This window comes from Myxine glutinosa, chromosome 3 (assembly GCF_964187855.1).
Source record: "Myxine glutinosa chromosome 3, kmMyxGlut1.1, whole genome shotgun sequence".
NCBI classification, from domain to species: domain Eukaryota; kingdom Metazoa; phylum Chordata; class Myxini; order Myxiniformes; family Myxinidae; genus Myxine; species Myxine glutinosa.
Window position 1 is genome coordinate 158,343,178 of NC_136263.1, and position 26,801 is coordinate 158,369,978.

The window sequence follows — 26,801 nt, forward strand, 5'->3', positions numbered from 1 at the left end:
AGCAATGTTTAATGCAAACCTTCACTGCTTACTAAACCACAAAGAAAAGGCCATCGTCCGTTCACTGACCCCCCCTGTACATTCAGTGTCCTGCATCTCACCTACCGTATCTATTAACCCTGTAATCAGTGTGACCCTCGGTGGAAAATGGTTGAATCTGTAGTTTATTTACTTAATATATTTGCAGTTAAATAATTGTTTTTGGCATTAACCATGAGGTCAAATGAAGAATGCACATTGGAAAATATTTTAAATCGAGAAAAACACCAAATAAAACTTTTTTTTAGATATTACATTTCTTAAGAAAGAGGTTTGTTGTATGTTGTGAAGTTAATGCATGAATAAGTAACGTGGATAGCATGTAAATAAATGATTGAAATACAGTCCATAACATGTCTATTTTTACCACCTTTTTATTTTCTCTCATTACAACTTTGTTTAACAATTTTGCAGTCCTGGTTTCTACACATTGTACTTCGAACAACCAGATCATGCTGGGCATGGTTATGGACCAGTCAGCGGTCAGGTAAGAACCTTGTCTTAATCAAGTTTGAAGTCTTGTTTTGTAATTTTTCCTGTACAACATGGAACTGTGGAGTGTAATTAGCTCAGCCACCATCTATCTGTTTGTTTGTGAGCAGGATATCTCAAAATGTTATGCAATAATTTGGACGACTTTTGGTGGAAAGGTTGGGTGTGTGACAAGAACGAACTGATTGGATTTTGGGTCTGGTCCGGATCCGATAGTTTTAAAGTGATTCTTCACCATTGAGAGATATGGCCAAAAACAATATATAGCACAATATCTCAAAACGTTATGGACAAATTCGGCGAAATATAGTGGACAGGTTGGGTGCCTGCCAACGACGAATTGATTCGATTTTGGTGAAGATCTGGATACGAGAACTTTTTAATTTTGTGTGTTTATCTGTTTGTTTGTCCATGAGATAGATATCTCAAAATGTTATGGACGGATTTGGATGAAACTTGGTGGACAGGTTTGATGTGTGGCAAGGCCAAATTCATTACATTTTGGTGAAGATATGGATTCAGATCCGAGATTAAAAAAAATTTCAGGCAATTCTTCAGCATTGAGAGATGGGCCCAAAAACGAAATATAGCATGACATTTCTAAAAGTTGTGGACAGATTATGACAAAACTTGGTGGACAGGTTTGGTGTATGATGAGGACAAATTTTTTACATTTTGGTGAAGATCTGGATCCAGATCCGAGATAAAAAAAATTTCAGGCAATTCTTCACCATTTAAGCCTGGTGTTGGCTTAGCGGTTAGGGCGCAGGCTTGGGATCCTAGGATCCTGGGTTCGAATCCCGGTCGATCGCTGAATTAACACCAGGGGGGTTGACTCAGCCTGCCATCCTTCCGAGGTCGGCAAATTGAGTACCAGCTTGCTGGGATGAATGAACACGGTGTGTACCCCGATTTAGAATAGGTACACCGTATCCCTGCGCATCGTCAGAGCGTGACCAAGGGTTGGCGTCAGGAAGGGCATCCGGCCATAAAAACATTGCCTCAAACAGGGAACCATGATTGTCATGGGGCCCGCAAGGCTAACCCCCACTCTAGCGGGGAAAAATGGCCTTAAAACGATCATTCATATTCATTTCATTCTTCACCATTGAGAGATGGGCCCAAAAACGAAATATACCATGACATTTCAAAACGTCATGGACAGGTTATGACAAAAATTGGTGAATGAGTTAGGTAAGTGACAAGAACCAGCCAATTCGATTTTGGTTCAGATCCGGATGCAGATCCGGTCTATCAGTGGGATACAAAATGTAAACCAATCAGCCGGGCAGAGGTTTGCGCTCTACCGAGTGGCGTCCAAGGTTTTTGTGTGTTTATTTGACCTCGGTCATCATGAATTTTTAGTGGTGTATTATTGTTTCATTTTCTCTGTTCATGGTATTTATGCACTTTTAGTTATTGGTTTTCAATCTCATCTCATCTAATTTTGATATCCTTGTGCATGTTTTCATTTTTATATTCACATTTTAAATACAGAATTATCTGTTAAATTATTTCGTTTACTTTATTCTTGAATTATATGGTTTACTACATTGTTAAAACTTGTGTATTCTTTGCCAAAGTATCCATTTTATTTTCCATTTGTATTAACTTTTTTCACAATTTCCTGTAAATCAAATATTCTTAGTCCTTGGATGTAATTTTTGGTGATTGTTAAATGAAACCAAAATTATAAATATTGTTAATATCCACTTTACTTTTCAGCTCCAAACTTACTGATCAACTCTTGTCTTTAAACTCTTGAAAACAATGTCTTTAAAATATCAGGTTTTACCTTTACAGGTTATTGAAGCTCTACAACTGGTTGACCAAATGATTGGGCAGCTGATGGATGGTTTAAAACAGAGGAATCTACACAAGTGTGTGAATGTCATTGTTGTTGCTGACCATGGTAAGATTTTAGAATGTTTTTTTCTTTTTTTGCATACAAGATCGAGGCTCGTGTAAGAGCTAACATTAATCACAAAAAACAACAACGAACGGACACATAAAACAGATAAAAAAGGGAGCGAGAGACAAGAAGTGGAGAGAGAGGGAAACACACAAGTACAACAGTAGAGAACAGGGACATCGGAGGATCTGTAGGAGGAAGAGGGCTTGGGGGGAGGAGCAGGGGAAAGGGGGGGGGGAATGTTTTTATATTATCCATGATATACTCAATCTACTCTTTTGAGCACAACATATAAAATGTAAGTTGAATCATGCATCATCCACCAAGACATTTTCGCTCCACTTGGACTTAGTCCTAAATGCGGGCTTATGGATTGGGTTTCGTCCATCCGTCCATCTGTGTGTTTGTGCGCAACCATATCTCGGAGATGTATCGACCGAATTTGTTCATACTTGGTACAAACAAAATACATGGAGGTATACATTTGCTCATCATTTTGTTTCACGATGCGATCAAAGATGGGCGATTGGCGGCCGTTTTAGTTGTAAAAAACCCGATGTTCAACATGTCCTCAACCATTTCTCGGACATGCATTTACCGAACTTGTTCAAACGTGGCACACAGATAAAGAATGATGGCTTACATATGCATGTCATATCGTTTCGAGATCAGATCCAAGGTGGCCGACTGGTGGCCATTTTGTTACTTAAACATGTCCCCAACCATTTATCGGACATGCATGGATCGATGTTGTTCAAACTTGGCCCAAAGTCAATACATGAGTATACAGTCAAGTGAAAAAGTAAGTACACCCCATGTAAAGTTTCGACTTTTTCAACATATTTCAACATACAGCTATTTGATCTTCATTTCAACAATATTGACAGATAAAGGTGATATAATATAACAAATATCATGAAACATTTACATTTTGTAGTCCATTGTATAATTTAAATAAACATAAATGCAAATTTCACATGTGGAAAAAGTAAATACATCCCTACATTTATCACTACTTCAAATACCTAAAATTAGAATCAGGTGCACCAGCTCAGGTGCAAATGATTAGAACATCATCGGAGAGGATCTTGGAGGAACCTGTCTTATTTAAAACTCAGACATTTAGTTTGGTTTGCTCTTTGTTGTTGAAGTGTGCGGCGTCACCATGCCTATATCAAAATACCTCTCTGAGGCCTTCAGAAAGAAGGTTATAGATGCCTATGAGTGTGGGAAGGCATTTAAAAAGATCTCCAAACAATTTGAAATCAATCATTCAACTGTCCAGAAGATCATCTAAAAGTGGAGAAGATTCCAAACAACTGCCAACTTGTTCAGGCCAGGCCGCCCCAGCAAGTTCAGCCCGAGAGCAGACCGCAAGATGCTGAAAGAAGTCTCGAAAAACCCCAGAATGTCATCACCGGACCTGCAGGTAGCTCTTGCCACTGTTGATGTCAAAGTGCACGAGTCTACCATGAGAAAGAAGCTGCACAAATTTGATCGACATGGGAGGTGTGCCAGGAGGAAACCTTTGCTGTCCAGAAAGAACATCTTGGAAAGACTAAAGTTTGCCAATGAACACCTAGGCAAAGACCAGAACTTCTGGAACAATGTTCTCTGGAAAGATGAGTCAATTGTAGAGCTATTTGGCCACAGTACCAGAAGACTTGTTTCGCGAAAACCAAAGACAGCAATTGACCACAAGAACCTGATACCAACTGTAAAGCATGGTGGTGGAAATATTATGGTTTGGGGCAGCTTTGCTGCATCAGGGCCTGGGCAGCTCACCATCATAGAATCCACTATGAATTCTTCATTGTACCAGAGGGTGCTTGAGGATAATGTGAGGCCCTCTGTCGGAGAGTTGAAGCTCAACCGAAGGTGGACCTTGCAACGTGACAATGACCCTAAACATACCAGTAAATCCACCAAGGAATGGCTGAAAAGAAAGAAATGTAGGGTTCTGGAATGGCCCATCTATAAATCCCATCGAGATGTTGTTGGGGGATTTGAAACGAGCTGTGCATGCAAGAAACCCCTCAAACATCGCACAGCTGAAAGAATTCTGCATGGAAGAATTTCTCTTAGTCGATGTCAGAGACTGGTAGACAGTTATAAGAAACGCCTACTTGAGGTTGTTTCTGCCAAAGGGGGCAATGCCACCTATTAGAGCCAAGGGTGTACTTACTTTTTCCACATGCGAAATTTGCATTTATGTTTATTTAAATTATACAATGGACTACAAAATGTAAATGTTTCATGAGATTTGTTATATTATATCACCTTTATCTATCAATATTGTTGAAATGAAGATCAAATTGCTGTATGTTGAAATATGTTGAAAAAGTCGAAACTTTACATGGGGTGTACTTACTTTTTCACGTGACTGTACATAGGCAGAAGATTTTGTTTTGCAATCCAACCAAAGATGGCTGACTGGTGTCCTTTAACTCCATACAGCACAATTAGTAAAACCACGGGGGCTTTGACATTTTATGTCTTTTTCTGCTTTTTGACCATTTAAATTTTCAAAAGTTTTATCGATAAGAATAAAATGTGTCACTTTTCATTCCTCATCTCACTCATTGTTTCATGCATCATCACCAAACCTCTGAGGCAAGATTAATAATGTCTTACAATTCTGCTTACACTATCGAAATGTACTTGCTGTTCCTAGATTTATTCCATTTAGAACAGTACAAGGCAAACTTTTTGTCAAAGCCCTTCCATGCTGGACTACCTCACAGCGTGGATGATTCTTTTGGTGCAATTCCATCACATGATTACTACTGTTGTTTGATGGCTCTCTCTTTCAATCAAAACTATCTCTTCCTATAAGCTTACTTCAAATCATCAGCAAGGTCATTTAGTTGATATGAAATATTTCCTTTTCTCCAACAACCTCATCTCAGATCACCAATTTGGTTTTAGACCAGCTCACTCCCCTTTGGACAGGCTGCTTCCATTCACCCAACAATGGATGGGTGAATGGAAGAGATCAGGGCCATCTCTCTGAACATATCTCATGCTTTTGATTCAATCTGGCAACCCGCTTTACTCTCCAAACTGTCTGCCTATGGCATTCAAGGTGAACTCCACACACGGCTTACTGACTTCCTCTACTCTCGTAGCGAACATGTGGCTCTCAACGCAGTCCTTTCATCTCCTCTCTCTGTCAAGGCTGGAGTGCTCCAAGTCAGTGTTCTGGGCCTAGTGCTGGTCCTGATCTTCATCAATAATCCCTCTGACTCTCTGGAAATTCGCCTTTATCTTTTTGCTGATGACTCCACCCTCTGCCATGACATTCCTCATCCTTCAGGCAGGCAGGCGGCAGCTTCTTCCCTCTCTTCAGACCTTGAAAAAAATCATAAGCTGGTCAAACACTTGGAATAAGTCTTTAAATCATTACAAATCTCACACTCTCACTATCTCTCTCTGAAATGACCATCAAACCCTCTGATCTACTCTCATAGCAATCCTCTTCAGGAAGTTCAGTCATTCAAACGATTCAATTGTTTTTTAAACAAAATGGTTTACAATGTTTTGATACATCAAGGCCGCCAGGCCTGTACCGCCAGATAGCTCATTTCTTTATTATTTACTAGCGTGAATCGGCTCGCTACGCTCGCCTCACCACACATTACTGCAGAGACACGGGCTTGTTTTAAATGAGGATAATGACTGTACACAAATTTCTGTGTTGTCATGATTTACACCAATCATATTACAAACATTTATTTTGTACAAATTTATTTGTAATATTGGTGATATTATTTATTTGTAATTTATTTGAAATCGAAAAATGGCCAAGTTGTCTAAACCTCGAAATGGTCAAGGGTCCAAGCTGGTCTAATGGGTCTAAAGCTCCTTATGGGTCTTTGGGGTCTTTGGGCACATAAGGGTCTTCATGCTATTTAATGGTCTTCAGGGTCTTTAGGGTCTTGTAGGTCCTCTGGGTCTTTTGGGTCCTTTGGGTCTTTTGATTTTGGGGTCAGCTTACACACAACATAAATTTGTGCTCAGTTCCTTTTTATTTATACGTGTTGGGTTCTGACTTCTGATTTACAGTATATATTTTGTCAGAGCACAACATACAGTATATTTGTTTGGCCAACCTTCCCCACCTTCCCCACCCACCACCCCTCTCCCCCCGCCCCCCCAAATGACCATTGATGAATATATTTTTTAGACAGTATGTAATAGATGAATCAAGAAATTCAATGTCCATAAAATTTTGTCAGAATAAGAATCACAAATTTTAATTCCCGAGGAGGATAAACACTTTTGTTTACAAGGGAATACACAGCAAGGAACAATAACCTTTATCAAACCAAGAAGAGCAAACTACAATTCACTAAAGTACATTGCACGATTCACAAAAAGTCCCAAGTGAAAAATCCTGGTACAGTAGAGATGTACATCAAAGGAAACATCATAAGGATACACCAAATCACAGTGGTATGCACAGTATACAGTCAACATACAGTGTAGACAAAACCAAGTAAAATCCTAAGTACAACATTTACAACATTTACAAACCCAGTGAAAATCCTAAGTACAACAAACCAACATTTTACAAACCCAGTGACAATCCTAAATATTTGGACCTCAGTCCTGACCTTTATACAAGTTGAAGATGGGAGGAGAAAGTGGAGAGGGAAGAGCGAAGAAAGGGGAGGAAAGCAGTAGGATTGGTTAGGCAAAGTGTAGGTGGGAGGGAGCAAGGATCGAGGGATACAATGTGATTGGTCGAGTGAAATGTTCGAGCAGAGGGATATCCCGCTGATTGAGGAATGCATATTAAAATATCCTTAATGAGGAAGATATGTTCTTCCAGACTCTGCGGTGCCAAGATTCTCCCAATTCTGCTTGGAGATTTTCAAGGACATGTAAAGTCATTCACTTCATGTGAATGTAACGACAAAAAAACTTCATATATATTTACTAATTAAACTTTAAATACTATCTTAGAAACAAGCATATCTAATTCATCTTTGCCAACCGCAAAATTCAGTTCAACATCACCAAGTCGAATATCATATAACATTACATTACAAAACCCATATATATTTTGCAGTGAAAGAAAAGTAAACATATCTATATTTTGCAGTCTAAGAAAAGTAATCTTATATTTACAGTCACGTGAAAAAGTAAGTACACCCCATGTAAAGTTTTGACTTTTTCAACATATTTCAACATACAGCTATTTGATCTTCATTTCAACAATATTGATAGATAAAGGTGATATAATATAACAAATATCATGAAACATTTACATTTTGGAGTCCATTGTATAATTTAAATAAACATCAATGCAAATTTCGCATGTGGAAAAAGTAAGTACACCCCTACATTTATCACGACTTCAAATACCTAAAATTAGAATCAGGTGCACCAGCTCAGGTGCAAATGATTAGAACATCATTAGAGAGGATCTTGGAGGAACCTGTCTTATTCAAACCTCAGACATTTAGTTTGGTTTGCTCTTTGTTGTTGAAGTGTGTGGCGTCACCATGCCTATATCAAAAGAGCTCTCTGAGGGCTTCAGAAAGAAGGTTATAGATGCCTACGTGTCTGGGAAGGGATTTAAAAAGATCTCTAAACAATTTGAAATCAATCATTCGACTGTCCGGAAAATCATGTACAAGTGGAGAAGATTCCAAAAAACTGCCAACTTGTTCAGGCCAGGCCGCCCCAGCAAGTTCAGCCCGAGAGCAGACAGCAAGATGCTGAAAGAAGTCTTTAAGAACCCCAGAATGTCATCACGGGACGTTTAGGTAGCTCTTGCCACTGTTGATGTCAAAGTGCACGAGTCTACCATTGGAAAGAGGCTGCACAAATTTGATCTACATGGGAGGTGTGCCAGGAGGAAACCTTTGCTGTCCAGAAAGAACATCAGGGCAAGAATAAAGTTTGCCAATGAACACCTAGGCAAAGACCAGCACTTCTGGAACAATGTGCTCTGGACAGATGAGTCAAAGGTCGAGCTATTTGGCCACAGTACCAGAAGACATGTTTGGTGAAAACCAAAGACAGCATTTGACCACAAGAACCTGATACCAACTCTAAAGCATGGTGGTGGAAATATTATGGTTTGGGGCAGCTTTGCTGCATCTGGGCCTGGGCAGTTCACCATCATAGAATCCACGATGAATTCTTCATTGTACCAGAGGGTGCTTGAGGATAATGTGAGGCCATCTGTCGGAAAGTTGAAGCTCAACCGAAGGTGGACATTGCAACATGACAATGACCCTAAACATACCAGTAAATCCACCAAGGAATGGCTGAAAAGAAAGAAATGGAGGGTTCTGGAATGGCCAAGTCAAAGCCCGGATCTAAATCCCATCGAGATGTTGTGGGGGGATTTGAAACGAGCTGTGCATGCAAGAAACCCCTCAAACATTGCACAGCTGAAAGAATTCTGCATGGAGGAGTGGGCAAAAATTTCTCCCAGTCGATGTCAGAGACTGGTAGACAGTTATAAGAAATGCCGACTTGAGGTTGTTTCTGCCAAAGGGAGCAATACCACCTATTAGAGCCAAGGATGTACTTACTTATTCAACATGCGAAATTTGCATTTATGTTTATTTAAATTATACAATGGACTACAAAATGTAAATGTTTCATGATATTTGTTATATTATATCACCTTTATCTATCAATATTGTTTAAATGAAGATAAAATAGCTGTATGTTGAAATATGTTGAAAAAGTCAAAACTTTACATGGGGTGAACTTACTTTTTCACGTGACTGTATATATATATATATATATATATATATACAGACTTGGCATTTAATATGGAATTTTTTTTTTTTCTTGACTTGGGTTTACTTTCTGAACTCGGTTTATCAATCTGGTGAGTTTCTTTTACGCTTCGGTGATTTTTTTGTTAAAAGAACCATGTCACTGATTGTCTGTCGCAGCAAGAAGTCAATAACAGGATTATATCACAGGTGGCGTGACAAAATGTACGGACAGGTACATTTGACGATTGGCTTCACAATCGGGTATATAAGGGTTGTTGCGTTCTGTAATAGTGGAAAACAACTGCTGCAAGTCTACAAAAGTTATTGCCGCTAAACCCCGAAAGATGATCCGTCAACTCGACAATGCTGTTTGTCATTTAGTGGTGGCTTTACGAAATTCCGGCATGAAACAGCGTGCTATTGCTCGGCAGTATGGCATCACTCAAGGTTAGGTGTCAAAGATCCTGAAACGAAATGCTCAGAGGGGTGTCCCTACTCCAATACCGAGATCAGGACGTCCCCGCAGAACCACAAGGAGGGATGATCGTCAGCTGCACCGGTTAGTCCGCAATGGCCGTACCAAGTCAGCTAATCGGCTGAGGGCTGAGTGGCAGCAACTGACAAATGTGCCTGTATCCAGAAGCCTAGTCAACAAACGACTGGTTCAAGCAGGCTATCGTGCCAGGCGTCCCCTGAGAAAGCCACGTCTGAACCGACAACACCGCCAGCGCCGATTGCATTGGGCCAGAGAGCACCGCCAATGGCAGCCAGGACACTGGAATCACGTCTAGATTGATGGTCTATCGTCAAGATGGCCACATCCGAGTGCGCAGACAAGTGCATGAAGCCTACAACGAAGATTGTATAGTGCCAAGATTCCAAGCTGGAAGTGGTGGGGTGACCGTTTGGGCTGCTTTTCATGCAGGGGGCATAACTGACCTGGTTGTTCTGAATGGAAACCTGAACCAGTTCAAGTACAGGGCCATTCTGAAAGAAACATTGCTTCCATTTGTTTGTGCAGCCTTTCGTGGAAACTTTGTCTTCCAAGATGACAACGCATGGCCTCATCGTGCTCGCATGATCCAACACTTTCTTGCTGACCGTGGTGTAGAGCATATGCAGTGGCCTGCCATGTCCCCGGATATGAATCCGAGAGAGAACTTGTGGGCAGAATTAACACGTCAAATCGACAACTTGGACCAGCAGCCTGCCTCTGTGCGTGAATTGCAGCAGGCTATTGTCACTGCATGGCAAACGATTCCTGTCCAAACCTTGGCAAATCTCGTGGATAGCATGCCTCAACGTGTACGTGCTCTCCTGAATGCTCGTGGGGGTTACACGAAGTACTGAACTGTAATTTTACTGTCCGTAATCCCAGTCGTAATTTAACTTTTGTTTTTGTTAAAAAAAATTTTGGCTAATGTGCAAAATAAAGAGATACTTCTGGAAAACGCATATAAGTTTAACACAGTACTGTCCATGAATTGAGTTCGATATCAGTTTACATCATTTTCAAGGATCAATTTATTTGTTTCGAAATGTCAAATGTGGTTTTTGTTTCTTTTAAAGGTCACATTAACAAAATCTAGAATAATTTCAACATAATTCCAATGAACTTTTGGTTCTAAGACATCTTGAAAAGTATGTTCACCCCCACAAAAAATATATTCCATATTAAATGCCAAGTCTGTATATATATATTATATATAACAAAAGATCCACCGAGAAAGTATTGGGCCAGGATGCCAGCGATAGCTACTCGGACAAAGTAAATCTACATGCAATTGTATGAATTACAGGTATATCATCTCCGAACCGTTGTTCAGTTTAGCTTTGCTTCAAAACTCAATACTGCATGCAATCTCAACTTGGATATAAAGAAAGGCGCACTAGACCCCTCCCCCATAAGCCAGCGCAAAGCAAATCATCCACCTTCCATTGTCTAATGGGAACTCTTTGTCTAACTCTGCAAAATAATTACCAAGTATTTTGCATTCACTTATCTATCTATAATTCCAGTAATCTCTGTGTGTATGTTTGTATGTTTGTATGTTTGTATGTTTGTATGTTTGTCTGTGACCGCTGTTTCTCGACAACCACGGGTCCGATATACTTGAAACTTGCCAGGTATATTGCTGGGGACCTGAGGATGTGCCTTTTCAAGGTTTCATATTAATCGGACAAGTAGTTACCGAGCTATGGCGATTTCTTTACCAAACTCCGCAAGCCGTTCGCTTTGGACCAAACCATTTCATGTAAATAGAGGGGGGGGATTGTCACCGTACTCGCAAGCCGTTCGCTTTGGACCAAACCATTTCATGTAAATAGAGGGGGGGGATTGTCACCGTACTCGCAAGCCGTTCGCTTTGGACCAAACCATTTCATGTAAATAGAGGGGGGGGGATTGTCACCGTACTCGCAAGCCGTTCGCTTTGGACCAAACCATTTCATGTAAATAGAGGGGGGGGGGATATAATTTTAGATATATATATAGTACGGGCATGCCCTAGTCAATACAATGTTAGCCTCGACTTCGCACTGAGTCGACCACCACAGCCACAATGAAAACAAGTTCGGCAGGAAAATGATTGGTTTTACCAAACAATGGGATTTGTAAAGCAGTTAAGTGAATGCTAACTACTTCAGACAACCTGGTCAGGCAACGTGGCACCAGTTGTCAATTGTATTATTTTACATTGAAAAACAATATCCTTCTACAACTTACTTATAGAACTCAATAAAAACATTCTTTAAAATATATTTGAGTATATTTTAAAGACATAACGTAACGAGATATCCTGAATCATTATTTGACATTTGAACAGAATTATTTATCATTTGGGAAGACCTGATCCAACACTATATTTCAAAAACACCCTATCTGTAATTATATTACCCTCAATCATAAAATGATTTTACCATGACAATATGTGGTCTACCATTGCCTCTACTAAGAATTTACTTTTCTCGAGCAAACGAATTTGGTCAGAGTGTCGGAGATAATTCGCCTACTGGAGGAAATCTCAACTTCTGCATGGAAATCACAAAAACACTTGCACATGAGGTGAGCAGGTTGTAGCTCATAGAAATTACTTGCTTCATAAATTTTACACTTCCACACCATCCACCCCATCCCCCCCTCCAACCCCCCCCACCCCCCCACCATTCACCCATCCTCTCACAACCCCTGATCCACCATCACCACTACTAACCCATACCCACCAATATCCCCTTCTCCCACTCCTGGAGAAAGCAGGCATGGTCAAAGATGCCTATGCCTCTGCAGAGATGTGTGGTGAGGAACGTATAGCATGCCGATCCACACTCGTACCATTAAAAAAAAGCCAATAGGTCAATGGGACCAGTAGGGAAAACTGGAACCAGTCGGATACCCATAGGTCAATGGGACCAGTAGGAGATCAAAAAAATAACAACATACAAACAAACAGGATTGTAAGTAATTAATCGACATATGTGGGAAAATTACAGGCCCAGACCAGGAATCGAGCCCAAGTCCTCTGGTGAACCATATCAGCGCTCTGCCATCTATCTGAGCTATCTGAGAAGGCACATGTTGATCAAGAATACCAATAGATAAATTGGACCAGTAGAAGACCAGTTCCAGATATGAAACCAGTTAATCGACTGCCATAAATGTCCTGACATTTTGTAAATAACTTGTACATCACCAACACTGTAACTTACATTCACATCTACAACAAAGACTCTGCAGGGAAACCCTGTTATAAAGAACATGGCTATAACTCAATTATATATGGAACTGTGTGTTTTGTTTTTGTTTATAACAAAATATAATTAAAATATTTGGTTGGTCGATGGGTCTGATTATTATGGTTTCTACAGGACCAGTTCACCTTAAAGGTTCCTATTGGTTTCTATGGGTTTCAGACCAGTTTGCATCGAATGGTTTCTATGGGTTTCAAGCAAATCTGGTTCGGTTTCTACTAGAACCTCTACTGATTCCGTACACACAAATAGAAACCGTGATTTCCAATGGAGACCCATAGAAATGTCCTACTGGTCTCTGTTGGTTTCTATGGGATTTTCGATCTGGGGACTGAGTATGCTTCTTCCTTTCAAGCTTTTTTTTTTTTTGGACACGTGAGCTGATGTCGCTCTTTATATCGCAATTTTAAAATCATAATCTCCCTTTCAATTTTTCATGAATACAGGAATGGATGCTGTCAGCTGCAGTCGTGTAGAACGCTTGGCATCTTACATGGACGTGTCCAACATGTACGTGTACCAAGGATCTGCTCCACGTATCCGTGCATACAATGTACCAGCTGACTATACCACCTGTAAGGCTTATCCCACACCTGTTTCCCTTTTCTGTTTTTTTTCCATTGTACTGTACTTTGTTTCCTCCTCTGCTCAAACATTTCCGTTTTTGATACATATTGATGCAAGAACAATTTTTTTGGAGAAAATTTGGAGAAAACTGCTGGAAACTCTAAAATAATACTTTATATTCTTTTATTTCAGTTCCTTCAGTATCCGTTGTTCACAACCTCTCCGTAAGTGCACGTTGAGTCAAGTCGACACTCATCTAAGATGATTTTTAGAGGTTTATCTTCACAAAAAAAATCTTCAAATCTCATCGATTTGATTTTGCACATAAACAAAAAGCTGTCAAACCAATTTTATTAATGCACAATTGTATTTTGATTAATTGTCACCCAGATATTTTTTTCTGCTCATGATGTGAGGACCCAAAGTTGAAATACCAATGTACCATTTGTTTGTTCATTGTTTACGATTGGCATTGTAATTGCAGGTAAAATTATATCGATGTCTACTTTTGTCTATCTGGCATGTGATAGTTGTACAAGTTCATCCATGAGTCGAAATCAATGTAAACTAGAGGGTTAATGGAACAGAATATCCAGCGCTGTCACTTCAATTTTACTTTAATTTTAATAACAATCTTCAGTTTTAATGTTAATAAAAATCTGCAATTTTTCAATTTTACTAAAATTTTAATTTAATAAATCATTAAAATGTTAATATAAAAATTAATGTTTCATGCTATTGAAGTAGTCCAGAAGCAGTCTGGAACACCACCCTTGTACACCACCCCCATTGAACCTTTATTGTCCCCCGTCGCACAGTGGAGCGAAAGGGGGACTATGGCTTTCCCCTCCGTCCGTGTGTCTGTCCGTCCGTCTGTGCGTGCGTGCGTGTGTGCGTACGTGCGTGCGTGCGGGTGTGCGTGCGTAAGCGAAGGACCGCATTCGAATTTGGTGTGTGGGTGCAACCCACGTCAAAATACAAGATGGCCGCCGCCATGTATGTCTGATGCCATGTATGTCTGAAACTTGTGAGCTGAATATCTTGAAAAATAAGCGAAATACCAACTTGTAATCTGGTGTGTGGGTGTATCTCGGCATAAGGAAGAAGGCTGTTTAAAATTGGGTCGCCACGTTAAAATCCAAGATGGCCACCGCCATGTATGTCTGAACCTTGTGAGTGAAATATCTCGAAAAATAAGCGAAGTACCAACTTCTAATCGGGTGTGTGGGTGTACCTAGGCATAAGGAAGAACGCTATTGAAAATTGGGTCGCCACGTCAAAATCCAAGATGGCCGCCACCATATATATGTCTGAACCTTGTGAGCGAAATATCTCGAAAAATAAGCGAAGTACCAACTTCTAATCTGGTGTGTGGGTGTATCTAGGCACAAGGAAGAAGGCTGTTTAAAATTGGGTCGCCACGTCAAAATCCAAGATGGCCGCCGCCATGTATGTCTGAATCTTATGAGTGAAATATCTTGAAAAATAAACGAACTACTAACTTCTAATCTGGTGTGTGGGTGTATCTATGCATAAGGGAGAACGCTATTGAAAATTGGGTCGCCACGTCAAAATCCAAGATGGCCGCCTTGCGTCTTCCACATTGTCAACTCACATCACTTCAACGACGGGGGACCTAGGCGTAACGCTTGTTATTACTACATCACCCTAATTAACATGTTGCAGTATTTCTACTTTGCTGTCGTTTGTGTCCTTTATGATGTCTTTAAAAATAGTACGTTTCCTGTTTGGAATGATTTTCCATTTTGTTTGACTGCCAGGTAGACAGAGTAAAAGTATTATCTCACTCCTCTTTGCGCATGCACGATCAGGATGAATTCTGACCCAAGGCATGGCAAAACGAAAGATTGGTCTCCCAATTAATGTTCCAATTCATGTTCAAAATATAATATTATATTTAAATATGTTGTTCCTCGATCATAAACTGATAGGACAGACAGACGTACGAATGGACAGACATGAACCAATTGCTTAACCCCGCTCTTTGGGTCACTTGCGTGGGGTAAAAATGTTTTGTTTAAAAAAAAAAAAAAAAATTTGCATTTTGTATAACGACTACTTATGAAAACAAATAGCATATCACATCATATGAAACTAGAACGGCACTCTGGAGAGAGCATACCTCCGCCTGGTTCGCCATATCTCCCAATGGCGAAGAATCACTTAAAACATTACAGTAGCCGGATCCGAATCCGGATCTTCACCAAAATCGAATCATTTCGTCCTCGTCACATACGCTATATCTCTGCCAAATTTCGTCTGAATCCGTCCACAAATTTCGGAGATATTTTGTTCACAAACGGACAAACAAACGGACATACAAACAGACAGACATGGGTGAAACCATAACCTCCATCCACCTTTGGTGGCAGAGGTAAATATTTGCCCAACTTTCATGCTTTGATATCGCATTCGGACATCACCAAATGAGCTGCTCAGGTCTTCCCGAGCTATGGCAACTTGTCCTTTGGAGATGTTTAGCAATAAATATGGTGAAAGATCAATAATTAGATCTGTTCCTATATCAATAATTAGATCTATTCCGATAATAATAATTAGATCTGTTCCTCTATCAATAACTAGATCTGTTCCTGTATCAATAATTAGATCAGTTCCTCTATCAATAATTAGATCAGTTCCTCTATCAACAATTAGATCTGTTCCTCTATCAATAATTAGATCTGTTCCTCTATCAATAATTAGATCTGTTCCAATATCAATAATTAGATCTGTTCCTATATCAATAATTAGATCTGTTCCTATATCAATAATTAGATCTATTCCTATATCAATAATTAGATCTGTTCCTATATCAATAATTAGATCTGTTCCTATAACAATAATTAGATCTGTTTCTATATAAATAATTAGATCTGTTCCTATATCAATAATTAGATCTGTTCCTATATCAATAATTAGATCTGTTCCTATAACAATAATTAGATCTGTTCCTATATCAATAATTAGATCTGTTCCTATATCAATAATTAGATCTGTTCCTATATCAATAATTAGATCTGTTCCTATATCAATAATTAGATCTGTTCCTATATCAATAATTAGATCTGTTCCTATATCAATAATTAGATCTGTTCCTATAACAATAATTAGATCTGTTTCTATATCAATAATTAGATCTGTTCCTCTATCAATAATTAGATCAGTTCCTATATCAATAATTAGATCTGTTCCTATATCAGTAATTAGATCTGTTCCTGTATCAATAATTAGATCTGTTCCGATATCAATAATTAGATCTGTTCCTATATCAATAATTAGATCTGTTCCTATAACAATAATTAGATCTGTTCCGATATCAATAATTAGATCTGTTCCTATAACAATAATTAGATCTGTTCCTATAACAATAATTAGATCTGTTCCTATATCAATAATTAGATCTGTTCCTATATCAATAATTACATCCGTTTCTATATCAATAATTAGATCTGTTCCTATAACAATAATTAGATCTGTTTCTATATCAATAATTAGATCTGTTCCTCTATCAATAATTAGATCAGTTCCTATGTCAATAATTAGATCTGTTCCTATATCAATAATTAGATCTGTTCCTATAACAATAATTAGATCTGTTTCTATATCAATAATTAGATCTGTTCCTATATCAATAATTAGATCTGTTCCTATATCAATAATTAGATCTGTTCCTATAACAATAATTAGATCTGTTCCTATATCAATAATTAGATCTGTTCCTATATCAATAATTAGATCTGTTCCTATATCAATAATTAGATCTTGTCCTCTATCAATAATTAGATCTGTTCCGATATCAATAATTAGATCTGTTCCTATAACAATAATTAGATCTGTTCCAATAACAATAATTAGATCTGTTCCTATATCAATAATTAGATCTGTTCCTATACCAATAATTAGATCTGTTTCTATATCAATAATTAGATCTGTTCCTATAACAACAAGTGAATCCTCTTGGATTGCGCTGAGGTTCGGGCTTGGAATTTCTAGGAGGAAGTATAATTTGTATGCAATGAAAGTACATGTAATATGGGATCGAGTAAGATCGAGTAAGCTTCACCAGTGCGCGTGCGCGAATTTACGTCACGTCGGCAGCGAGAAGGCGTTCCCCAACACGAACCAATCAGGAACTGCCACGCCCACTTATATGATCTCAGAATTCCTGTGACAGGAATTAGCGTTACACTGGCTGGAAGTCATTCGCTCGAGGCGCTTCCTCAGCGCCAATCACCAGTGCGCATGCGCGAATTTACGTCACGTCGGCAGCGAGAAGGCGTTCCCCAACACGAACCAATCAGGAACTGCCACGCCCACTTATATGATCTCCGAATTCCTGTGACAGGAATTAGCGTTACACTGGCTGGAAGTCAATCGCTAAAGGCGCTTCCTCAGCGCCAATAATTAGATCTGTTTCTATATCAATAATTAGATCTGTTCCTCTATCAATAATTAGATCAGTTCCTATGTCAATAATTAGATCTGTTCCTATATCAATAATTAGATCTGTTCCTATAACAATAATTAGATGTTTCTATATCAATAATTAGATCTGTTCCTATATCAATAATTAGATCTGTTCCTATATCAATAATTAGATCTGTTCCTATAACAATAATTAGATCTGTTCCTATATCAATAATTAGATCTGTTCCTATATCAATAATTAGATCTGTTCCTATATCAATAATTAGATCTGTTCCTATAACAATAATTAGATCTGTTCCTATATCAACAATTAGATCTGTTCCTATATCAATAATTAGATCTGTTCCTATAACAATAATTAGATCAGTTCCTATAGCAATAATTAGATCTGTTCCTATATCAATAATTAGATGTGTTCCTATAACAATAATTAGATCTGTTTCTATATCAATAATTAGATCTGTTCCTATATCAATAATTAGATCAGTTCCTATATCAATAATTAGATCTGTTCCTATATCAATAATTAGATCTGTTCCTCTATCAATTAATTAGATCAGTTCCAATATCAATAATTAGATCTGTTCCTATATCAATAATTAGATCTGTTCCTCTATCAATAATTAGATCAGTTCCTCTATCAATAATTAGATCTGTTCCTATATCAATAATTAGATCTGTTCCTATATCATTAATTAGATCAGTTCCTATATCAATAATTAGATCTGTTCCTCTATCAATAATTAGATCAGTTCCTCTATCAATAATTAGATCTGTTCCTATATCAATAATTAGATCAGTTCCTATATCAATAATTAGATCTGTTCCTCTATCAATAATTAGATCAGTTCCTCTATCAATAATTAGATCAGTTCCTCTATCAATAATTAGATCTGTTCCTATATCAATAATTTGATCTGTTGCTATATCAATAATTAGATCTGTTCCTATATCAATAATTAGATCTGTTCCTATATCAATAATTAGATCTGTTTCTATATCAATAATTAGATCTGTTCCTCTATCAATAATTAGATCAGTTCCTTTATCAATAATTAGATCTGTTCCTATATCAATAAATTATTAGATCTGTTCCTCTATCAATAATTAGATCAGTTCCTATATCAATAATTAGATCTGTTCCTATATCAATAATTAGATCTGTTCCTCTATCAATAATTAGATCTGTTCCTATATCAATAATTAGATCTGTTCCTATATCAATAACTAGATCTGTTCCTCTATCAATAATTAGATCTGTTCCTATAACAATAATTAGATCTGTTCCTATAACAATAATTAGATCTGTTCTTATATCAATAATTAGATCTGTTCCTATATCAATAATAGTGGAGTGGCTTATGGAAATGATCGTGACACGCTGGCCCAAAGCACTAAATTTGGCACAGTTATACTTTAGGACCATACAAAACTTTTGAGAGGGGGCTGCCAGATTTTCGAGGCCCAGGTCAAGGTCAGGTCAAGGTCAAAGGTCAAATTATGTGTTTGTCACGTTTTTGCCATATCCAGCTCATAGCTGTCATAGAAACATTATCTCAGTGTCTAAATAATCATTTTTAAGGACAAGGAATCCATTTGTATTATGGAAAATATCCTCAGGTGCTGCCATATTGTATTTCAAGGTCAGGTGAAGGTCAAAGGTCAAATTATGTGTTGGTCATTTTTGCATCGGTGTTTTTGACGTACATCGATACGCTGAGGGAGGATACTGGATTGGCCAGTACAGAGGAGGTCACGGCCTGTATGACTTATGCTTCACAATTTCCGCGACAGAGACACAGTCCTGTGCATGGCAGTCCTGCGTTCCTGCACGTGCAATTCTTTGAACAAGTGGGTGTCGCCTTACATCCGCACTTGAGTAGTTCTCTACAACTAAGGGCAGCAGCTGACAGGGTTGTCCAGGTTGGACGCCACCCGGTATCTGCTTTGGTCCACCCAAAGCCATCTGGATTTGGTGCAGCTAGGATGGGCTTCAGACTCTCTCTCTCCAAATGCTGGCTTGGTACAGGCATCGATTTACATGCTGGAGCAGTGCGTTCTGAGTTGGAGGAAGCTTCTCCATCATCTTCACTCTCCTTGGGAATAGCTCCTGTCGGAGGTCATTCACATTGACATGTGGGGTTGTGTTGTCGTACATGATACAGGTAAACCGCTCGATCACATTGAATGCTGGAGATGTAATCACCTGTGGAACAAACGCAGTCAGGGACGTAATGGTGAATCCTTCTGTGGCTGTCGGGTAAGCTTCCCAGGCCTTCCAAGCTGACTTTTTGCCTTTACCACTGAATTGGGATGTTACATCAGAGCCAGAGAATGCATGGAAAAACGGCAGAGCACGAGCTTTGTCTTCCCCAAGTTCCTGGCAGATTGAGTTGACATGGTAATAGCAGAAGTGTTTACCAGTACCAAAGCCAACCCATAGTTGCATACCTGGATGGTGCTGCACAAGATCATGAAACACTCCCACCAGAATCACAATCACGTCTGTGTCTATGGTTCTGATGAGAACAGTAGTCGCCCCTTCCCTTAGGGCATCGTTTACATGAAGACATATTCTACTGTCTGCTTCTTCGTGATCACTCTCTCCCATTGTGATGTTAGCCTGATTCGATTGGACTCGTGGACCAGATGTAATGTAAACCTGTTTGGTAAGCGGATAGTCGTGTTTGACTACGTCCTCCGTCAGCAGTGCGAAAAGCTCCTCCTTGTTGGTAGGACCCTGTAGAAAGCCAGCGAAGTTACTTGGTAACTTCGTATTGCGGGATACCTTTCTACGTAATCCTTTCCCTCGTTTCTCTCGAGTTGTGGCTTTGAGGCTGTCGGGTCGGTAAGTGTCCCAAACGATGTCCATCCTGGAACAGCCTTGAAGTTGCCTTTCTATCCAGGGGATGAAGATATTGTCACTGTATTCGCCGAACGTAGAAGTGTTTTCTTGTGGCAGGGCATGTACAATGGCAGCACCATCAACCACTTTGGCGTCAAAATAAGTGGGTGTTTCTGGCTGGACACTTGCATCAATGCAATGCAATAGCTCTGATTTATTGCTTGGTAGTCGGAGTCTCCCATGCAAAGACAGTGCTGGCGGCCACGGGTGGTTTTCATGTTTAAAGAACACCTCCAGTTTGGTATTACGGACTTGGGCAGCGACGAACAGCTGACTGAACAGATTGCAGTCACTCTTTATTTCCTCGAATTGCTTTTTCGCTTTTGATTTCATGGTAGTGGAATGTGGACGTTTAAATAGAGGAAGTTGGTTTTTCTTGATGGCCACGTAAATTGATTCATGTCTTTCAACCAGCACTGCCTTGACGTACTTGGAATACTGGTCATTACCCAAAGTTTCCATCGTGTGCAGTGCTTGGACAACTATATCATCCACACAATCATGTTTGTCCAGGGTCATGAGTTCCTTTGATGTCTCCATGAATGGATTCCCCATTGTCACTATGGCATCGCACATATCGTTAACCTGTTTCTGGAACGTTTTCTGAATCGAATGTCCCTGGATGTGACTTTGGGAGGGTTGCTCTGATGAGTTATATAATTCGTGAAACTCTGTGAGGATTCTGGCTTGCTCAGGACCTGCCACCATCCATCGTTTCAGGGCAGCTGGATTTTCAGTGAGACCGATGGCTCCACCTGATCCCTTCACTGTCACTGAGCGATGTGTCTAGTTCTAATGTAGTACACATATGAAGTACACCCTCTGCTTTCTTACAGAAAATGCACATATTTATACATTTTGACTCCTCGGAAAGGCTTGAGCGTTTTGATTTTCTCTGTCCCGTATCATCACCACACTGTCCAGTGTTCCTCTTTCTCTGGTGTCTCTCTTGTGTTCTTTGCAGTTTTGTATTGGCAAATTTAAGCTGACACTTAAGGTGCCACTTTGCATGGTTGTTGAGCAAGTCATTTGCATTAACATGATCTGGAAAACATATGTCAACAGGCATTGAATGTAGTTCTCTGAAAGAGTCGACATTTCGGATAAAGTCCTCATATGATTGTAGACCTTTACCATCTTGTCTGGTCGCAGGACATTTTAATGTGCCGTCATCCTTTCCACATATGATACAGTTTGCCCAGTCCATGTTGTCTATTAGTCTTCAAATATCTCCCTTGTTTGTCGATCGCTGCCTCACTGTTATTGTAGCTCAGTCACGCTGTTATCTTCCTCCTGAAATAAAAAAAACGAACATTAATATTGAGTCACCACCAACAAAATAAATCAAACGTATCAGCAGTTCTATGCACAGAACCTCCGGTCACCCCTACTGAAAGCCAAAGAAAACATTGATTTTTGTAGGTCGGCCATCTTCTAATCCTATATCAAATTTTTGTGAATGAATATGGATTAATTCCACTGATTTTAGCGATTTTAGCCCTCTCGTCGGGGATGTTAGCTCCCCCCCCCCCCCCCCCCCCTGGTCGGGGACAGCCCGGCGCCACCACTGCCTATATGGCCGTCACCTGGTGGAACTTCCCATAATAGTAATGGATTCATTGACTAAATATGTTGGTTATGTGACTAAGACTAAGTTTTTTAGGTTATATATATATAAGCTGGATATTGCAAAAACATGACAGACACATAATTTGACCTTTGACCTTGACCTGACCTTGACCTCTAAAATCGGGCAGCCCCCTCTCAAAAGTTTTGTATGGTCCTAAAGTAGAACTGTGCCAAATTTGGTCCTTTGGGCCAGTGTGTCACGATATCACTTAAATTTGGATTTAGCCACCCCACTATAATTAGATCTGTTCCTATAACAATAATTAGATCAGTTCCTCTATCAATAATTAGATCAGTTCCTCTATCAATAATTAGATCAGTTCCTCTATCAATAATTAGATCTGTTCCTATATCAATAATTAGATCTGTTCCTATATCAATAATTAGATCTGTTCCTATATCAATAATTAGTTCTGTTTCTATATCAATAATTAGATCTCTTCCTCTATCAATAATTAGATCAGTTCCTATATCAATAATTAGATCTGTTCCTATATCAATAATTAGATCTGTTCCTCTATCAATAATTAGATCAGTTCCTATATCAATAATTAGATCTGTTCCTATATCAATAATTAGATCTGTTCCTCTATCAATAATTAGATCTGTTACTATATCAATAATTAGATCTGTTCCTCTATCAATAATTAGATCTGTTCCTATATCAATAATTAGATCTGTTCCTACATCAATAACAAGATCTGTTCCTCTATCAATAATTAGATCTGTTCCTATATCAATAATTAGATCTGTTCCTATATCAATAACTAGATCTGTTCCTCTATCAATAATTAGATCTGTTCCTATATCAAGAATTAGATCTGTTCCTATATCAATAATTAGATCTGTTCCTATAACAATAATTAGATCTGTTCTTCTATCAATAATTAGATCTGTTCCTATAACAATAATTAGATCTGTTCCTATATCAATAATTAGATCTGTTCCTATATCAATAATTAGATCTGTTCCTCTATCAATAATTAGATCTGTTCCTATAACAATAATTAGATCTGTTCCTATATCAATAACTAGATCTGTTCCTATAACAATAATTAGATCTGTTCCTATATCAATAATTAGATCTGTTCCTATAATAATAATTAGATCTGTTCCTATAACAATAATTAGATCTGTTCCTATAACAATAATTAGATCTGTTCCTATATCAATAATTAGATCTGTTCCTATATCAATAATTAGATCTGTTCCTCTATCAATAATTAGATCAGTTCCTCTATCAATAATTAGATCTGTTCCTCTATCAATAATTAGATCAGTTCCTCTATCAATAATTAGATCTGTTCCTATATCAATAATTAGATCTGTTCCTATATCAATAATTAGATCTGTTCCTATATCAATAATTAGATCTGTTCCTATATCAATAATTAGATCTGTTCCTATATCAATAATTAGATCAGTTTCTATATCAATAATTAGATCTGTTCCTATATCAATAATTAGATTTGTTCCTATATCAATAATTAGATCTGTTCCTATATCAATAATTAGATCTGTTCCTATATCAATAATTAGATCTGTTCCTATATCAATAATTAGATCTGTTCCTATATCAATAATTAGATCTGTTCCTATATCAATAATTAGATCTGTTCGTATATCAATAATTAGATCTGTTCCTATATCAATAATTAGATCTGTTCGTATATCAATAATTAGATCTGTTCCTATATCAATAATTAGATCTGTTCCTATATCAATAATTAGATCTGTTCCTATATCAATAATTAGATCTGTTCCTATATCAATAATTAGATCTGTTCCTATATCAATAATTAGATCTGTTCCTATATGAACTAGAACACCACTCAGTAGAGCGCATACTCCCGCCGTGGCTGCTGCTGAGCCCTATCTTCCAATGGTAAAAAATCCTTCAAAAAATTCCTGGATCCGGAATAATATCCCGAGCTTCACCAAAAACTAATCAATTCTTCCTTATCCCAAGGGAAATCATCCCACAAACTTTCATCCAAATCCGTTCAGAACTTTTCCAAATATCTTCTTCACAAACACACAAACATACGAACACACATACGCACACGAACACACACACACACACACACGGACACGATTGAATGCATTACTCCCTGGAGGGAGTAATAATTAGATCTCTACCTTTATCAATAATTAGATCTGTTCCTATATAAACAAGCATTCTGAGTATTGCGCTGCAATACATGTCCCCTACCGGCAGTCTGTCGTACACAAAACTGTTGGGGAAATTACCAAGGGTTTTTTACCCACAGGTTCTGGAGTAAGATTAGAAAATTGCTATTGGTAATAGTAACAAGCATTCTGAGTATTGCGCTGCAATACATGTCCCCTAGCAGCAGTCTGTCGTCCGGAAAACTGTTGGGGAAATTACCAAGGGTTATTTATCCACAGATTCTGAATCGTTCCCAATCGCTAATTACCTCAGGACGGGCTCACCTGTGATTCGCACTGGGACTTCGATTCATACACCTTGCAGACAGGTCAGTAGAAGCACGAGAAAATAAGTTGTTGATAAAGAACCTTTCGAGTCGCTAAATATCAGTAATATATTATATTTTCCGGTTCACGATCAATGATCGATGTGTATATATATATATGTTGCTTGGTTTGGCTCCGCCCCTCCCGAAAGCGCGCGCTGTGTCGTGCTTTTGACTTTCGCGAGACGAGGCTGAGGGTGCGCGGTGCGGCTTGAGGAGAACTCTAGAATAAACAAAGTGCCATAACTTTGTGAAAAATGATCGAAACGTCGTGAAGTTCGAACTTGATCTGTAACTTATCATGAGGAAACCATGTGCCAAGTTTGAAATCATTAGCATTAAGAGTTTAGAAAAAAAAGTCCGGAAAACTGTTCTTTGCATGACGGACTGATGGACTGACTGACGGACTGACGGACTGACGGACTGACGGACGGAGGGACGGCGTGCAAACCTATAGTCCCGTCTGGTGTACACCGGTAGGGGAGTAATAATTAGATCTGTTCCTATATCAATAATTAGATCTGTTTCTTCAACAGGCTATAAAACAGGATTCAGTAATATTCACCAAAGAGTAATTTGAACATTACATAATGCAACACAAATGTAATTATAATCTTATTCACAAATATTTTACAAGTTTGTCTTCCACAGTTGACATTTGCTTACGAGTTGGTGACAAATTACAAAGGATTGTAATCAGGTGACATTTTTACATCAAAATATATTCTCTAATATTCAACCTTAATGTATTGTTCATAGCTTTGATAATCATGTCAATGGAAGTCAAAACTAAACTCTCCTCTTGTTATTGAAAACTACAACATTCCACAACTAAAAATATCAAGTACAGTATATGTGAACATTAAAAAATTTCAAGCTCAGAAAACAAACACGAGTATATAAACTCGTACAATACCGATTCATGAACTAAAATTTATTTTTCGAATTTTTATCTTCAGAACTAATGTGAGAGAAACATTTTCCATGTGAATGTTCTTGCTTCTCCCATCGTGTCTACTAGCCCAGCGGCTAAGTCGAAAAATATGGCAGTATATTTCACTTTGTGGAGAAATGATGAAACTTTGCACACAGGTCGGGGACCCCAGTAGGAACATTTTTCGATTAGGACCCAACTCAGCATAGGCCAAAGGTCAACAACTTTGTCAAATTTCTTAAATCCTCAATTTTCATCTGATTGACTTGAAATTTGAAGAGCACTTACATATCAGGTCACTGAATACAACCACCAATTATTTTTGAGGTCAACATAGGCCAAAAGGTCAACATAGGCCAAAGGTAAACAACTTTGTCAAATTTCTAAAATCCTCAATTTTCATCTGATTGACTTGAAATTTGAAGAGCATTTACATATCAGGTCACTGAATGCAACCACCAATTATTTTTGAGGTCAACATAGGCCAAAAGGTCAACATAGGCCAAATTTCTAAAATCCTCAATTTTCATCCGATTGACTTGAAAAGGAACGATCTTGAATGACCTGGACATGGTTTATGGTTTTCCACCTGTAAAAGAAAACATGCGTTAATACAATAATGATAACGAACTTTGATGTCTGCAAAGAACTTTATTGCATAAAAAAGGAAATCTTCTGTCTTAACCTAAACTAATGCAAACAGATGGCAGCACTGAAATAATATGGGGTGCTAAGTAAAATCATATGGGGTGCTAACTGATCACCTGTTCACCCAAATTGTCATGGGGGGGGGGGGGGGGGGGGGGGTTAGCCACTGCAATCGTATTTCTATCGGCCACCAGGGGGCGTTTCAGAGTTGGGTCCTAATCGAAAAATGTTCCTACTG

The 26,801-nt window shown here is 38.5% G+C and overlaps 1 protein-coding gene across 2 annotated transcripts in view; it reads left to right on the forward strand.

The window, feature by feature from the left end:
• Positions 1 to 26,801, forward strand: part of LOC137423099 (venom phosphodiesterase CdcPDE) — a 134,212-nt gene that overhangs the window by 80,428 nt on the left and 26,983 nt on the right. For both annotated transcript variants that reach the window (XM_068109908.2, XM_068109909.2), the window contains exons 11-14: positions 454 to 526; positions 2,335 to 2,443; positions 13,383 to 13,511; positions 13,696 to 13,727. In XM_068109908.2, coding sequence (XP_067966009.1) covers positions 454 to 526; positions 2,335 to 2,443; positions 13,383 to 13,511; positions 13,696 to 13,727 — 343 coding nt within the window. The remainder of the gene's footprint in view (positions 1 to 453; positions 527 to 2,334; positions 2,444 to 13,382; positions 13,512 to 13,695; positions 13,728 to 26,801) is intronic.